Source organism: Rhinoraja longicauda, chromosome 28, assembly GCF_053455715.1.
Source record: "Rhinoraja longicauda isolate Sanriku21f chromosome 28, sRhiLon1.1, whole genome shotgun sequence".
Taxonomy (NCBI): domain Eukaryota; kingdom Metazoa; phylum Chordata; class Chondrichthyes; order Rajiformes; family Arhynchobatidae; genus Rhinoraja; species Rhinoraja longicauda.
In genome coordinates, this window is record NC_135980.1 from 6958813 (window position 1) to 6975162 (window position 16350).

General features: G+C 48.5%; 1 protein-coding gene across 6 annotated transcripts in view; it reads right to left on the reverse strand.

The window, feature by feature from the left end:
- The window catches only part of LOC144607165 (transducin-like enhancer protein 4), a 567195-nt gene that overhangs the window by 15828 nt on the left and 535017 nt on the right, over positions 1 to 16350 (reverse strand). For all 6 annotated transcript variants that reach the window (XM_078423813.1, XM_078423817.1, XM_078423814.1 and 3 more), the window contains 2 exons: positions 8249 to 8496; positions 987 to 1134 (listed from right to left, as the gene is read on the reverse strand). In XM_078423813.1, the coding sequence (XP_078279939.1) occupies positions 987 to 1134; positions 8249 to 8496 (396 nt within the window). The remainder of the gene's footprint in view (positions 1 to 986; positions 1135 to 8248; positions 8497 to 16350) is intronic.

The following is a 16350-nucleotide window of genomic DNA, read 5'->3' on the forward strand; positions in this document are numbered from 1 at the left end:
TCTGCTGCTCATCCCACAAATGCATGTTCCTTACAAATGTGGCACCATTTAAAAGGGAAATAAACAGGCTTTCCAACGGTATAAGATTTATTGCCAAGAAGCATTGTTACAACAAAGAAATAATCTACCAAACACAAATTTCCTTACTTTTTGTGCTATGTTTATTTGAGGGAGCAAAAAGCCATTCTGTTCCTTCTTCTGTACCTCCATTTAAACAGCCCAGGCCAGCCCTGACCACAGATGCTGTCTGAACAAAGTTTGTACGTTCTCCCTGTGACCGCGTGGGTTTTCTCTGGGTGCTCCAGTTCACTCCCACATAAAAAAAGACATGCAGGTTTGTTGGTTAAGATAGACACAAAATACTGGAGTAACTCACTGGGACAGGCAGCATCTATGGAGAGAAGGAATGGGTGACTTTTCAGGTCAAGACCCTTCTTCAGACTCTCGATCCATCATTTTGTATCTATCCTTGGTGCCTACCAGCATCTGCAGATCCCTCCTGTAAGTTTGTGGGTTCATTGGCTTTGGTGTAAATTGCAAGTTGTCTCAAGTGTATAGGGTAGTGTTCGTGTACGGGGGATTTCGCTGGTCGGCGCGGACTCGGTGGGCTGAAGGGCCAGTTTCCACGCTGCATCGCTAAAGTCTAAAGACTGAACTGAGGAAGGTTCAGTGTTCCCAAAATGTGTAGGAAAGAACTGCAGATGCTGGTTTAAATCAAAAGATGGACACAACATTCTGGAGTAACTCAGCGGGACAGGCAGCATCTCTGGAGGGAAGGAAAGGGTGACGTTTCGGGTCGAGACCCTTCTTCAGACTGACCCGAAACGTCACCCATGTCCTTCTCCATTACCCCAGCATTTTGTGTCTATCTTCAGTGTTCCCGAGTCAAGAACTGATTGTTCGCCTGGGGTAGGTCAGGCAGAGGATGAAATGAAAGACCGGGGACGGGTGCTCCCACATTTGACAACAGGCACGTACGTACGTACCTGTGATGCAAAGTCATGCTGATGCACCTGCCGCCCCTCGCGCAGATCCCAGCACCTGACCGTGTTGTCCAGCGCGCCGGTCCACAGCTTCGTCCCATCATTGGAGATGTCTGTGCAGCTGACTCCATCAGAGTGGCCCTGGAACTGCCTGGGTGCGGAAACAAAAACACACAGCGTTTCAGTGTCGATACCACGTTACAACGTGCAGAATTTCACACCGATGTACAACGTGTCTAAAACTAACCAGCTCCGCAAAAAGCTGACCGTAGAAATATAGAAAATAGGTGTAGGGGTAGGCCATTCGGCCCTTCGTGCCAGCACCGCCATTCTATACGATCATGGCTGACCATCCAAAATCAGTACCCCGTTCCTGCTTTTTTTTCCCATATCCCTTTATTCCTTTAGCCTTTAGAGCTAAATCTAACTCTCTCTTGAAAACACCCATCTCCAGGGCAGCACGGTGGCGCAGCGGTAGAGTTGCTGCCTTACAGCATCAGAGACTTGGGTTCGATCCTGACTACGGGCACTGTCTGTAAAGAGTTTGAACGTTCTCCCTGTGACAGCGTGGGTTTTCCCCGGATGCTCCGGTCTCCTCCCACACTCCAACGACGCACAGGTTTGTAGGTTAATCGGCTTCGGTAAAAGTTGTAAATTGGCCCGGGTGTGTAAGACATTGCTAGCGTGTGGGGGGTCGCAGGTCAGCATGGAAGGACCTGTTTCTGCACTGCACCTCGAAACTAAGCTAAACTAAAAACAAAAAACTTCACTTAAGTTAGGAACAGGGGACGTACAACGAGATCTGGGTGTCCTAGTGCATCAGTCACTGAAAGGAAGCATGCAGGTACAGCAGGCAGTGAAGAAAGCCAATGGAATGTTGGCCTTCATAACAAGAGGAGTTGAGTATAGGAGCAAAGAAGTCCTTCTGCAGTTGTACAGGGCCCTAGTGAGACCGCACCTGGAGTACTGTGTGCAGTTTTGGTCTCCAAATTTGAGGAAGGATATTCTTGCTATTGAGGGCATGCAGCGTAGCTTTACTAGGTTAATTCCCGGAATGGCGGGACTGTCGTATGTTGAAAGTCTGGAACGACTAGGCTTGTATACACTGGAATTTAGAAGGATGAGAGGAGATCTTATCGAAACGTATAAGATTATTAAGGGGTTGGACACGTTAGAGGCAGGAAACATGTTCCCAATGTTGGGGGAGTCCAGAACAAGGGGCCACAGTTTAAGAATAAGAGGTAGGCCATTTAGAACTGAGATGAGGAAAAACTTTTTCAGTCAGAGAGTTATGAATCTGTGGAATTCTCTGCCTCAGAAGGCAGTGGAGGCCAATTCTCTGAATGCATTGAAGAGAGAGCTAGATAGAGCTCTTAAGGATAGCGGAGTCAGGGGGTATGGGGAGAAGGCAGGAACGGGGTACTGATTGAGAATGATCAGCCAGGATCACATTGAATGGCGGTGCTGGCTCGAAGGGCCGAATGGCCTCCTCCTGCACCTATTGTCTATTGTCTATTAAAGATTGTGCAGTTATTGAAAAAATCAATGATCATGGACCTGAAAATACCATACATCAATATAAAGAATTTAACCATAAAGTGCACTGCAGAAATGCATCTGTAGTCATTATTGGCTTTGCATCAAACGGGTTAGTAATCCCACATTAACAACTGGAATGCTGTCAACAAACTCACCGTACAGCACCTCAGGGACTCGGCTGATAAATGACTTGGTTACGATTATCGGCTCCACATCAGCAGTAGCAGATAGTTGAGTGTTCAGTTTATGGTTGCCAGCTCATACGTAACAAGGAAAGGCTTAACCCGAGGACAGACGCAAAATGCAGGAGTAACTCAGCGGGTCAGACAACATCGCAGGAGAAAAGGAGCAGGTGGCGTTTTAGGTCGAGACCCTTCTTCAGACTGAGAGTCAGCGGAAAGGGAAACGAGAGGTATAGACGGTGATGGAGAGAGATATAAAACAAATGAATGAAAGATATGCAAAAATGTAACGATGATACCGGAAGCAGGCCATTGTTAGCTGTGGGCTAGGTGAAAACGAGTTGCAGACAATGAAACTCACCAGGACGACAGTGAAACTAGTACAATGACTAGGGTGGGCGAGGGACGTAGAGAGAGGGGTTGCAAGGGATACTCAAAGTTACTTGAAACAATATCCATACCGCTGGGTTGTAAGCTTTTAATTTAGTTTTGTTTAGCGAGAGCGCGAAAACAGGCCTTCAGCCCACCAAGTCGGCAACGACCAGCGATCTCCAAACATTAACACTATCCTGCACACACTAGGGACAATTTACACTTACACCAAGCCAATTTACCTATAAACCTGTATGTCTTTGGAGTGTGGGAGGAAACCGAAGATCTCGGAGAAAACCCACGCCATCGGGGGAAACATAAAAACTGAGAAAATAGGTGCAGGAGGAGGCCATTTGGCCCTTCGAGCCAGCACCACCATTCATTGTGATCATGGCTAATCATCCACAATCAGTAACCTGTGCCTGCCTTCTCCCCATATCCCTTGATTCCGCTAGCCCCTAGAGCTCCATCTAACTCTCTTTTAAATTCATCCAGTGAATTGGCCTCCACTGCCTTCTGTGGCAGAGAATTCCACAAATTCACAACTCTCTGGCACAGAAAAAGTTTTTTTTCACCTCAGTTTTAAATGGCCTCCCCTTTACTCTTAAAGACTGTGGCCCCTGGTTCTGGACTCCCCCAACATTGGGAACATTTTTTCCTGCATCTAGCAACATTGAGGGAAGTTAGTGCAGAAATAGCAGGGGCTATGACGGAAATATTTCAAACGTCATTAGAAACGGGGATGGTGCCAGAAGATTGGCGCATTGCGCATGTTGTGCCTTTGTTTAAAAAAGGTTCTAAAAGTAAACCTAGCAATTATAGACCTGTTAGATTGACGTCTGTGGTGGGGAAATTAATGGAAAAGATACTTAGGGACAATATATATAATCACTTGGATAAACAAGGCCTGATTAGAAACAGTCAACATGGATTTGTGCCTGGAAGGTCATGTTTGACTAATCTTCTTGAATTTTTTGAAGAGGTTACCAGGGAAATTGATAAGGGCAAGGCTGTGGATGTTGTCTATATGGACTTCAGTAAGGCATTTGACAAGGTTCCACATGGAAGGTTGATTAAGAAGATTAAATCGTTGGGTATTAATAGTGAGGTTGCAAGATGGATTCAACAATGGCTGAATGGGAGATACCAGAGGGTAATGGTTGACAACTGTATGTCAGGTTGGAGGCCAGTGTCTAGTGGAGTACCCCAGGGATCTGTGTTGGGTCCACTGTTGTTTGTCATTTACATTAATGATCTGGATGATGGTGTGGCAAATTGGATTAGTAAGTATGCAGATGATACTAAGATAGGTGGAGTAGTTGATAGTGAGGTAGATTTTCAAAGTCTACAGAGAGACTTGGGCCTTTTGGAAGGGTGGGCTGAGAGATGGCAGATGGAGTTTAATGCTGATAAGTGTGAGGTGCTGCATTTTGGTAGGACAAATCAAAATAGGACGTACAGGGTAAATGGTAGGGAATTGAGGAATGCAGTGGAACAGAGGGATCTGGGAATAACTGTGCATTGTTCCCTGAAGGTGGAATCTCATGTGGATAGGGTGGTGAAGAAGGCGTTTGGTATGCTTGCCTTTATAAATCAGAGCATCGAATATAGAAGTTGGGATGTAATGTTGAAATTGTACAGGGCATTGGTGAGGCCGAATCTGGAGTATGGTGTGCAGTTCTGGTCGCCAAATTATTGGAAGGATGTCGACAAAATGGAGAGGGTACAGAGGAGATTTACTAGAATGTTGCCTGGGTTTCAGCACTTAAGCTACAGAGAGAGGTTGAACAGGTTGGGTCTTTATTCTTTGGAGCGTGGAAGGTTGAGGGGGGACTTGATAGAGGTTTTAAAAATTTTAAGAGGGACGGACAGAGTTGACGTGGGTAGGCTTTTCCCTTTGAGAGTGGGGAAGATTCCAACAAGGGGACATAACTTCAGAATTAAGGGACAAAAGTTTAGGGGTAACATAAGGGGTAACTTCTTTACTCAGAGGGTGGTGGCTGTATGGAATGAGCTTCCGCTGGAAGTGGTGGAGGCTGGCTCGATTTTATTATTTAAGAGTAAATTGGATAGGTATATGGATTGGAGGGGATTGGAGGGTTATGGTCTGAGAGCAGGTAGATGAGACTAGGTCAGAGAAAGTGGTCGGCGTGGACTGGTAGGGCCGAACGGGCCTGTTTCCGTGCTGTAATTGTTATATGGTTATATGGTTAAGATCCCCTCTGATCCTTCTAAATTCCAGTGTATACAAGCCTAGCCGCTCCAGTCTTTCCACATATGACAGTCCCGCTATTCCGGGAATTAACCTAGTAAACCTACGCTGCACGCCCTCAATAGCAAGGGTTACTCGGTTATTTGAAACCAACATTCATACCGCTGGGTTGTAAGCTTTTAATTTAGTTTCGTTTAGAGATACAGCGCGAAAACAGGCCTTTCAGCCCACCAAGTCCGCCATACGCCACCAAGCTTAAAACCTGCCTTTAAAAGTGCCAATCCCTACAATCTAGGGGCAATTTACAGGAAGCAATGAAGCTACCAAACCGCACATCATTGGGACGTGGGAGGAAACCAGAGCTCCCGGAGGAATGTTATCCAGCTTTTTTTGTTTATTATTCAGCAGCCGCTGGAACAGGGTCTTCATTTGGAACTGCAGACACCACTTTGTGCAACTAATAGATGAAAGATCACAGCTCAGGAAACCACCCAACCGCACCACAGCAAGGCCACAAATTCATGGCACCCCTGCCAAAGGGAAGTGGAGTTCATGAAGCAAACGGCAGACCTCAATGAACTCTTGGGCAGCACGTTAAAGCCGCCAATAAAGATTACAAAAACATTATCAAGTCTGCAGAACGTGAGAATAGTTTTAAACGGTGGAGGCCGCTGGGAGCATTTTGATGTGAGAGCAAAGTGCAAGATTTGTATTAAAATATCATTCTTATCCCACTGGAATTCCTTTTTCCCCTGTGGCTATCAAATTGTAGAACTCCTTCCCCTTCTGTCATGGGGTGGACTGACTCCCCCTCCTCCCTCCCGATCTTTGCACATCCCCAATCCTTCCCACTCATCATTTTAATTTCATGTTTCACGTATCTTGTGTTTTATGACTGTTGGCTGATCAATTTCCCTCCTGGGAGAAATAAAGTTCTATCGTATCGTATCGTACCTTGCTTGACATATTTCAAATGAGAAAGTCCAATTGATGAAGTAACCATATGTATAAGAAAATAACTGCAGATGCTGGTACAAATCGATTTATTCACAAAATGCTGGAGTAACTCAGCAGGTCAGGCAGCATCTCAGGAGAGAAGGAATGGGTGACGTTTCGGGTCGAGACCCTTCTTCAGACTGATGCCAGGGGGGCGGGACAAAGGAAGGATATAGGTGGAGACAGGAAGATGGAGGGAGATCTGGGAAGGAGGAGGGGAAGGGAGGGACAGAGGAACTATCTAAAGTTGGAGAAGTCGATGTTCATACCACTGGGTGGTATGATGAAGTAACCAGATGTTTCATACAAATTTAAAAGTTTACAAAAAAGGACACAAAGTGCTGGACAGGGTAACTCAAGGGGGGCAGGCAGCAGCATGGATAGGTGATGTTTCGGGTTGGGACCCTTCTTCATATTTCTCCAGAGATGCTGCCTGACTCGCTGATTACTCCAGCTCTGTGTCCCACCCCAGAATGAATCTGCCTTTCTTGATCATTAGCTCTGCTGATGCCCGATCTTCAAAGCTAACTTTAGTTTAGTGTAGTTTATTGTCACGTGTACCGAGGTACAGGGAAAAGCTTTCGTTGTGTGCTCACCAGTCAGCATCATGCCAGCCCATGATTATAATCGAGTCATCCGCAGTGTACAGATAAGTCATTTCGGGAATAATGTTTAGTGCAAGATAAAGTCCAGTAAAGATAGCTCGATGAGGTAAATAGTAGCTCAGGACTGCTCTCTGGTTGTGGTAGGATGATTCAGTTGCCTGATAACGGCACGGTGGCGCAGCGGTAGAGTTGCTGCCTTACAGCGAATGCAGCGCCGGAGACTCAGATCCTGATTACGGGCGCCGTCTGTAAGGAGTTTGTACGTTCTCCCCGTGACCTGCGTGGGTTTTCTCCGAGATCTTCGGTTTCCTCCCACACTCCAAAGACGTGCAAGTATGTAGGTTAATTGGCTGGGCAAATGTAAAAATTCTCTCCTAGTGTGTGTAGGATAGTGTTAATGTGCGGGGATCGCTGGGCGGCGCGGACCCGGTGGGCCGAAGGGCCTGTTTCTGCGCTGTATCTCTAAATCTAAAAAAAATAACCGCTGGGAAGAAACTGTCCCAGAATCTGGAGGTGTGCGTTTTCACACTTCAATAACTCTTGCCTGATGGGAGAGGAGAGGAGGGAGTGACCGGGATGAGACTCATTCTTGATTATGCTGGTGGCCTTGCTGAGGCAGCATGAGGTGTAAATAGAGTCAATGGAAGGGAGGAGTCTCGACTGAAGAAGGGTCTCCGCCCAAAACGTACAGAGAAGGTTCACCAGATTGATCCCTGGGATGGCAGGACTTTCATATGAATGAAAACTGGATAGACTAGGCTTATACTCGCTGGAATTTAGAAGACTGAGGGGGGATCTTATTGAAACATATAAAATTCTTAAGGGGTTGGAGAGGCTAGATGCGGGAAGATTGTTCCTGATGTTGGGGAAGTCCAGAACCAGGGATCACAGCTTAAGGATAAGGGGGAAGTCTTTTAGGACCGAGATGAGAAAACATTTCTTCACACAGAGAGTGGTGAGTCTGTGGAATTCTCTGCCACAGAAGGTAGTTGAGGCCGGTTCATTGGCTATATTTAAGAGGGAGTTAGATGTGGCCCTTGTGGCTAAAGGGATCAGGGGGTATGGAGAGAAGGCAGGTACAGGTTACTGAGCTGGATGATCAGCCATGATCATATTGAATGGCGGTGCAGGCTCGAAGGGCCGAATGGCCTACTCCTGCACCTATTTTCTATGTTTCTATGTCACTTACTCCTCTTCTCCAGAGACGCTGCCTGACCCGCTGAGTTACTCCAGCTGTTTGCGTCTATCAGTGGAAGGCAGGTTGGTTTGTGTGGCGGTCTGGGCGGAGCTGTCCCCAGACCGCGCGCGGCGTGATGCCTCTCCCCCGACACGGTGCTTTCCGCGCACGGCCGGACTCACCTAATGAGCGTCTCATTGTGCAAGTCCCAGACAAAGATGCTTCCGTCGCTGCAGCAGGAGAAGCAGACTTTGGCGTCCGGGCTGATGGCCAGGGCGTAGCAGGCGGGAGCGGACGAGGCCAGCTCCGCCTTGATCCGGGGGCTTGGAGCTGCCAGGTCCCAGATGGAAATGGTGTTGGCTTCTCCGCCCACAATCAGACTGCGGCCGTCGGGGAAAAGTTTACAGGTGCGGATGTAGTTGTCTCTGTTCTGGAGAAAGATCACATTCAACGGTTAGTTAGCCAGCCGCCCGAGGGGCACGATAGCACCTTCACCCATGAAGACCTGACCGACGTACAAACGCTCAAGATTGTACTCGTGCATTGTCTTTCCGCTGGCTGGTCAGAGCGCAACAAATTAAATCAGAATTAAAGCACGTTCTTTTGGGAAGGAGATGAGGAGGAATTTCTTTAGTCAGAATGAATCTGTGGAATTATTTGCTCAGAAGGATGTGGAGGTCATGTCCATGGATATTTTTACGGCAGAGATTGATAGATTCTAGATTACTACAGGTGTCAGAGGTTATGGGGAGAAGGCAGGAGATTGGGGTTAGGAGGGAGAGATAGATCAGCCATGATTGAATGGCGGAGTAGGCTTGATGGCAAACGGCAGACCTCAATGAACTCTTGGGCAGCACATTAAAGCCGCCAATAAAGATTACAAAAACATTATCAAATCTGCAGAAAGTGAGAATAGTTTAAACGGTGGAAGCTGCTGGGAGCATTTTGATGTGAGTGCAATGTGCATGATTTGTATTAAAATATCATTCTTATCCCACAGGAATTCCTTTTTCCCTGTGGCTATCAATTTGTAGAACTCCTCCCCCTTCTGTCGTGAGGTAGACTGACTCCCCCCCCGATCTTTGCACATCCCCAATCCTTTCCACTCATCACTTTAATTTCACGTTTCATGTATCATGACTGAATGGCGGTGTACACTTAATGGGCCGAATGGCCTAATTCTACTCCTATGCCTTATGACCTTATAAAAGCTTTTCAATGTACCTCGTTACACGTGACAATAAACTACACTGAACTGATGTACGCTGGAACAATTTGCAAAGCAAAACTTCATTTGATGCCAGAGTGTGACACTAAACGAGGTCCATTATTTCCTCATGATACCATCGTTACTACTAGTCAGATGGTAGTGGGTTCATGAGCACTAATCCATGCAAATCCACCAACTATCGGAAGTACTGCTACTTTTAGATTAGATTTCGTGAAGGCTAAAACAATATTTAGTTTAGAGATGCAACATGGAAACAAGCCCTTCAGCCCAGACTCGATGCCAAACATCCATTACACGTTCACACCAGTTCTACGTCATCCCACTCTCTCTTCCACTCCCTACACATAAGGGGTCATTCACAGCAGCCAATTCGCCTATAAACCCGCACGTCTTTGGGATGTGGGAGGAAACTGAAGCACCCGATGGAAACCCACGCGGTTACAGGGAGTACATACAAACTCCACATGGACAGCAACCGAGGTCAGGATCGAACCTGGGTCCCTGGTGCTGTGAGGCAGCAGTTCTGCCTTGTCCCACAGATAGAGTCATAGAATCATACAGCATGAAACAGGCCTTTCAGTCCAACTTGCCCACACTGACCAACATGTCCCATCTACACTGGTCCCACCGGCCAGCGTTTGGCTCATATCCCTCTAAACCTGTCCTATCCAATCACCTGTCGAATTGTTCCTTATATGCTGCAATAGTCCCTGTCTCAACTACCTCCTCTGGCAGCTCATTCCATACACCCATCATCCTTTGTGTGAAAAAGTTACCTCACAGATTCCCAGGAAATCTTTTCCCCTTCACCTTAAACCTCTGGTCCTCGATACCACTACAGAGATTGTGCATTTACCCAATCTATTCCTTTCATGATTTTATACACCTCCATAAGATCACCCCTCAACCTCCTGCACTCCAAGGAATAGTCTCAGCCTGCTCAACCTCTCCCAATAGCTCAGATGGTGATATTATTTTTAATAGTGCACACCCCTTTTACTTTGACCTGCTGGCCAGATTAGATATCTTGCTCTCCATCCCTAGATTAGTTTAGCGATACACCCCACAGCCCCAACAAGCGATCCCCGCACATTAACACTACCCGACACACACTGGGGACAAATTTACATTTTAGGTTGATACCAAGCCAATTAACCTACAAACCTCTACGTCTTTGGAGCGTGGGAGGAAACCGAAGATCTCGGGGGGAAACCCACACAGGTCACAGGGAGAATGCACAAACTCCGTACAGACAGCATCCGTAGTCAGGATTGAACCCAGGTCTCTGGCGCTGTAAGGCAGTAGCTCTACCCCTGCGCCACCGTGCCACCCTACACCATGTCAAAGCCAAATATGGTGGGTATAACGCCACCAGGCATCTGACCACACAATTGATTAGACCCTGTTACAGCAGCGAGGCTTAAACTTGGAGCGGGGTATGAATTACAATCAGTTCTCCAATCGTTCAGTCACTGCCCCTCCATCCTACCCACCACAAATGCCAGTGTTGTGTTCACTGCATGGATCAAAGCCATCAGATTCACATTGAACTCCAGTTAGCCCAGCTCAGAGCAAAGCATCGGGGAGGAGTGAATCATTTTCAAAGCGGCAAATACCTAAATAAATTGTACTGTGGAGCCGAGATTTCCTTTCCCGATACTCGTGTGATTAACAGAGTGGGCCGACTGCCAAAAGACAACTACATTTATCAGGTGCAGTAATAGCTCCTGATCGCATGTGGAGGAGGGTGTGGGGAATGAAGAGGAATCAGGCACTCTATAACAATGCAATTAAACATGACAATATATCAAGTTCAAACAGTTAGAAGCAATGCAATCACTTGTATCGCTTTTAGCTCCTGTGCGGCAGCTACTAATGCCAGGGAATCTTGCACTTGTAAACGGCATCATTCACCTACGTTGGTTATAGAAGTTGGGAGGTCACGTTGCACTTGTATCAGATGTTGACTATTGTGTTCAGTTCTGGGCACCATGTTATGCGAAAGATGTTGTCTAGCTGGAAAGGGTACAGAGACGATTTACAAAGATGTCACCTGGGCTGGAGGGTCTTAGCTGTAGGGAGAGGTTGAGTAGGCTGGGACTCTATGGATGCTTTCATGAGAGAGTTAGATAGAGCTCTTAATGTTAGCGGAGTCAAGGGATCTGGGGAGAAGGCAGGAACGGGGTACTGATTGTGGATGATCAGCCATGATCACAGTGAATGGCGGTGCTGGCTCGAAGGGCCGAATGGCCTGCTACTGCACCTATTGTCTATCGTCTATTTCAAGGATCAAAATCTGTATAAAAAGTTGAGGTTGTGAGTGGAGTTTCAGAGTAGTGCAGTAACTGGGAGAGTGCTGCTGTCCTGGTGCACACAAATAAAGTGTGTCTGGAAAATGAATGGAAGTTGTCAGAGTCCAGTTGATCGGTGATCACAGGCATCACTTGTGAACTGCTGGCGGGCAGACAAGAGACGGTTGCCCACCTCTTCGCAGAGTGTGGCTTTGCAAAGAGTGTCTGGGGAAGAATGGTCATCGTCACGTGTGGCGGCGCCTAACGTCACGTGTGGCGGACCTAAGAATGGTCACGTGTGGCGGCGCCTAACGGCTGCGGCTCGCTGGCAGTCTGTTCGTCTTTTTTCCTTTTTTTTGTTGTGTGTCGGTGTTGGGATGGTTTTTGTTTTTGTTTTTTGGCTGTGTATGTGTGTGGGGGGTGGGGGGGGGGGTGGGGTGGGGGGTGGTGGGGGAAACCTTTCCTTTTTAGGTCTCTTCCTCACGGCGCAGGGCGCGGCTCGGCCGCGGGCCTTCCATCGCTCGGTGCGACTCGGCCGCTGGACTTTACACCGCTGGTGCGGCTCGGCCGCGGGACCTAACATCACCCGGTGCGGCCGCGGGACGGTTCAGCGCCAGGTGCGGCTCAGCCGCGGGGCCTTCCATCGCCCGGCGCGGCTCGGCCGCGGGACTTTACATCGCTGGTGCGGCTCGGCCGCGGGACCTAACATCGCCCGGTGCGGCTCGGCCGCGGGACTTAGCAGCGCACGGTACGGCCACGGGGCCTAACATTGCCCGGCACGGTCACGGGACGTTTCAGCACCCGGTACGGCTCGGCCGCGGGGCCTTCAATCGCCCGGCTCGGCCGCGGGACTTTTCAGCGCCCGGTGCGGCTCGGCCGCGGGGACTTCCATCCCCTTGCGGGGACTGTGCGGGTCGGTCAGGGACGAGCTGTCTGTCCGTGGGCGTGGGGAAGAGAGGGGAAGTTTTGTTGCCTCCATCACAGTGAGGGGGTGTTTGGAGTCACTGTGATGGATGTTTGTGTTGGGGTCAGGTGTCTTGTGTTCTTTTTTTTTGTTTTTTGTGTGTGACTGCAATGTAATTTTGTTCGGTACCTCGGTACCGAATGACAAATAAAGCTCTGTATTCTGTCACGGTTTTTCCCCTGAGCATCTTCTTAACAGAGGACTCCCTGATTTACGGGCCTTTCTCAGGGCCACATTCGGAGACGGACATCGAGTGCTGTCGGAAGGCACATCAACTCGGTGAAGGACGCTCTTTGGCCTGCCCGAGCTTTGTCGGCCTCCCAGCAGAGCGAGCTGTCCGTCGGGGAGTGTTGCCAAATGGCCCGCTGCAGACTGCAGGAGTACGTGCTGAGGGACGCACTGAAGCTCGGTGTTGTGGGAGGACCACAGTCTAGGGTCCTTCCGCTGCTGGACATGGGGGGGGGCAGGGTGTGGTGGAGACGCCACTCAAACGAGGGAAGGGATATCACCTTCGGGGGCCACGAGTGGCAAGGGTGTAATGATATTTCTGTGAACACTACCAAATGTGACGCTGATGAATATATTCATAGCCTCGAAGGTATCACAAAATGCTGGAGTAACTCAGAGGGTCAGGCAGCATCTCAGGAGAGAAGGAATGGGTGACGTTTCGGGACCCGAAACGTCACCCATTCCTTCTCTCCTGAGATGCTGCCTGACCCGCTGAGTTACTCCAGCATTTTGTGATACCTTCGATTTGCACCAGCGTCTGCAGTTATTTCCCTACACATATTCATAGCCTCTGGGAATGTCGGGAAGACTTTTTGCACAGTTCTTTTTTTGTATATCTCTTTTATTCTGAATAAAGTTTATTTTGACTGATTTTTTTTTTAAAAGGTGAAACGGCTGCAGAACAGCAACGTTGATCACAGGGACAGTGTGCGGATGCCGTTCAGTCCCGCAACACAGCCGGGTCTGTTGGGAAATAGAGTTGGCTTCTCAGCTGACTCGAGAGTTCAAAGGCTCCTTTGTGCTGCACCACCGGCACGTGACCACTAACCCGCCGGACACCAGCCAACCTTTCGGGCGGCACAGTGATGCAGCTAGCAGAACAGCAGCCTCACAACTCCAATTACCCAGGTTCGATCCCGACCTCAGAATCTGTCTGCGTGCGCCTTACTCATTCTCCCCGTGAAGGCGTGGGACGCGTCTGAGTGCTCTGGTTTCCTCCCACATCCCAAAGACGTCCGTGTTCTGAGTTTAATTGACCACTGCAAAGCTGCCTGTGGTGTCTCGGTAAATATTGGAATCTGCGATGCGTGGGAAATTAAATGGGAGCCACAACATGCTGGAGAAAGCTCATGAATAGGTGACGTTTCGGGTCGGGACCCTTCTTTTCATCTCCGGCCTTTGTCCAAAACATTTGCCTCTCATAAGGTCATAAGTGATCGGGGTAGAATTAGGCCATTCGGCCCATCAATACTCTGCCATTCAATCATGGCTGATCTATCTCTCCCTCCTTACCCCATTCTCCTGCCTTCTCCCCATAACCTCTGACACCTTTACCAATCAAGAATCTATCTTTTCTCTGCCTTAAAAATATCCACTGACTTGACCTCCACAGCCATCCGTGGCAAAGAATTCCACAGATTCACCACACCCTCTGACTAAAGAAATTCCTCCTCATCTCCTTCCTAAAAGAACATCCTTTCATCCTGAGGCTATGACCTCTAGTCCTAGACTCTCCCACTAGTGGAAACATCCTCTCCACATCCACTCTATCCAAGCCTTTCACTATTCTGTATGTTTCAATGAGGTCCCTCCTCATTCTTCTAAACTCAAACTCTGTGGTGGTGAGGAGGAGGGGGAAGGAAGCTGGAAGAGAGGAGGGGCAAGACAAAGCCTGGCAAGTGATAGGTGGAATTCAGTGGGGGGGGGGTTGAGGGTTTGAGTTTAGAAGAATGAGGGTGGACCTCATTGAAACGTACAGAATAGTGAAAGGCTTGGATAGAGTGGATGTGCAGAGGATGCTTCCACTAGTGGGAGAGTCTAGGACTAGAGGCCACAGCCTCAGAATTAAAGGAGGTTCTTTTAGGAAGGAGATGAGGAGAAATGTCTTTAGTCAGAGGGTGTGGTGAATCTGTGGAATTCTTTGCTGTGGAGATCAAAGTCAGTGGATATTTTTAAGGCAGAGATAGATAGATTCTAAAGGTGTCAGAGGTTATGGCGAGAAGGCAGGAGAATGGGGTTAGGAGGGAGAGTTAGATCAGCCATGATTGAATGGCAGAGTAGACTTGATGGGCCGAATGGCCTAATTCTACCCCGATCACTTATGACCTCATGAGAGGCAAGTGTTTTGGACAAAAGGCCAGAGATGAAAAGACAAGAAGTATGAGATGAGGATGGAAGTGGATTGGGGTAAATGGGTGCTTGGTGTGGACATGGTGGGTATCGAAGTCTGTTCCTGTGCCATATGATGTTATGAATCCTCCCTTACCCAGTGCAGAAAAAGAGCAGACAGGATTGCTGCTGAATTTAAATGGCCTCCAGTTCACTCTCAGTGACAGCATCAGAACAGACAAGATGTGCACACAACATAGGCTGAGAGACCCCCCACTCCCCCCTCTCCCCACCTCCCCCCTTTCCCCTTTCCCCTACACTCACCCTCACCGATCTCCCCTCCCACTCTCAAAACCTGACTGACCTCACACCGGTTCACCCCTCCCCCTCCACTTGAACCGTTTACAAAGGATACACAATCCACTTTTCTAACTTCTCCAATGCCGAGCCAGCCCTCTCTTTATCCTCTCGAGACCACACCTCATCTCCCACCTTTGTCCAACAATCTGTCTATCAAATGACCCCCTCACCTGAGTTCACCTATTACTGGCCATGGGAGAAGGCGGGAGAATGGGATTGAGAGGGAAAGATAGATCGGCCTTGATTGAATGGCGATGTAGACTGGATGGGCCAAATGGCCTAATTTTGCTCCTGTGACTTATGAACTTGTCCTGCCCCTCCTCTTTTCCAGCATTCTTTCCGTCCCCCCTACAATTAGTCCAAAGATGGGTTCCAACCCGAAGCATCGCCTATCTGTGTTCTCCAGGTATGCTGCCTGAATCGCTGAGTTACTTCATAATGTCCAATTACTGAGGAGTGTTTAGTTGAATTTTGTTTAGTCTAGTTTAGCGATACAGCGTTGAAACAGGCCCTTCAGCCCACTGTCCATGCCGACCAGCGATCCCCACACACTAACACTATCCCACACACTAGGGACAATTTACTGAAGCCAATTAGCCTACAAACCTCTACGTCTTTGGAGTGTGGGAGGAAATCGGAGCACCCGGAGAAAACCCACGCAGGTCACGGGGAGAATGTACAAACTCCATACAGACAGCACCCGTAGTCAGGATCGAACCCGGGTCTCTGGCGCTGTAAGGCAAAAACTCTACCGCTGCGCCCTGACGTGGTTGGATTGGTTGTCCTTCAAGTAAAATGTACTTCCCAGTGTGGAGGAATCGTTGGTAGAAAGCAGCCTCTGCGGTTCCTCGATATCTCACTGATTGAGAGAAACCCAGATTGCAAATGAATGCAATCTATTCGGAACAGTGGATGCATGTTTAAGTGGGCAAGCCTGGTCTGGAATCCAAATGCTTACGCTCAGCAAGAAGCCACTGTAAAACAAAGTGTCAGGGCTCCGCTGGGATGCCCTGCAGAAATAAACCCAAGTGAACCAGTCCTGTGTGAGCAACATTCATGTGGAGGAAAGCACGACTGTGTTCCCACGACGTGCCCTCCCTC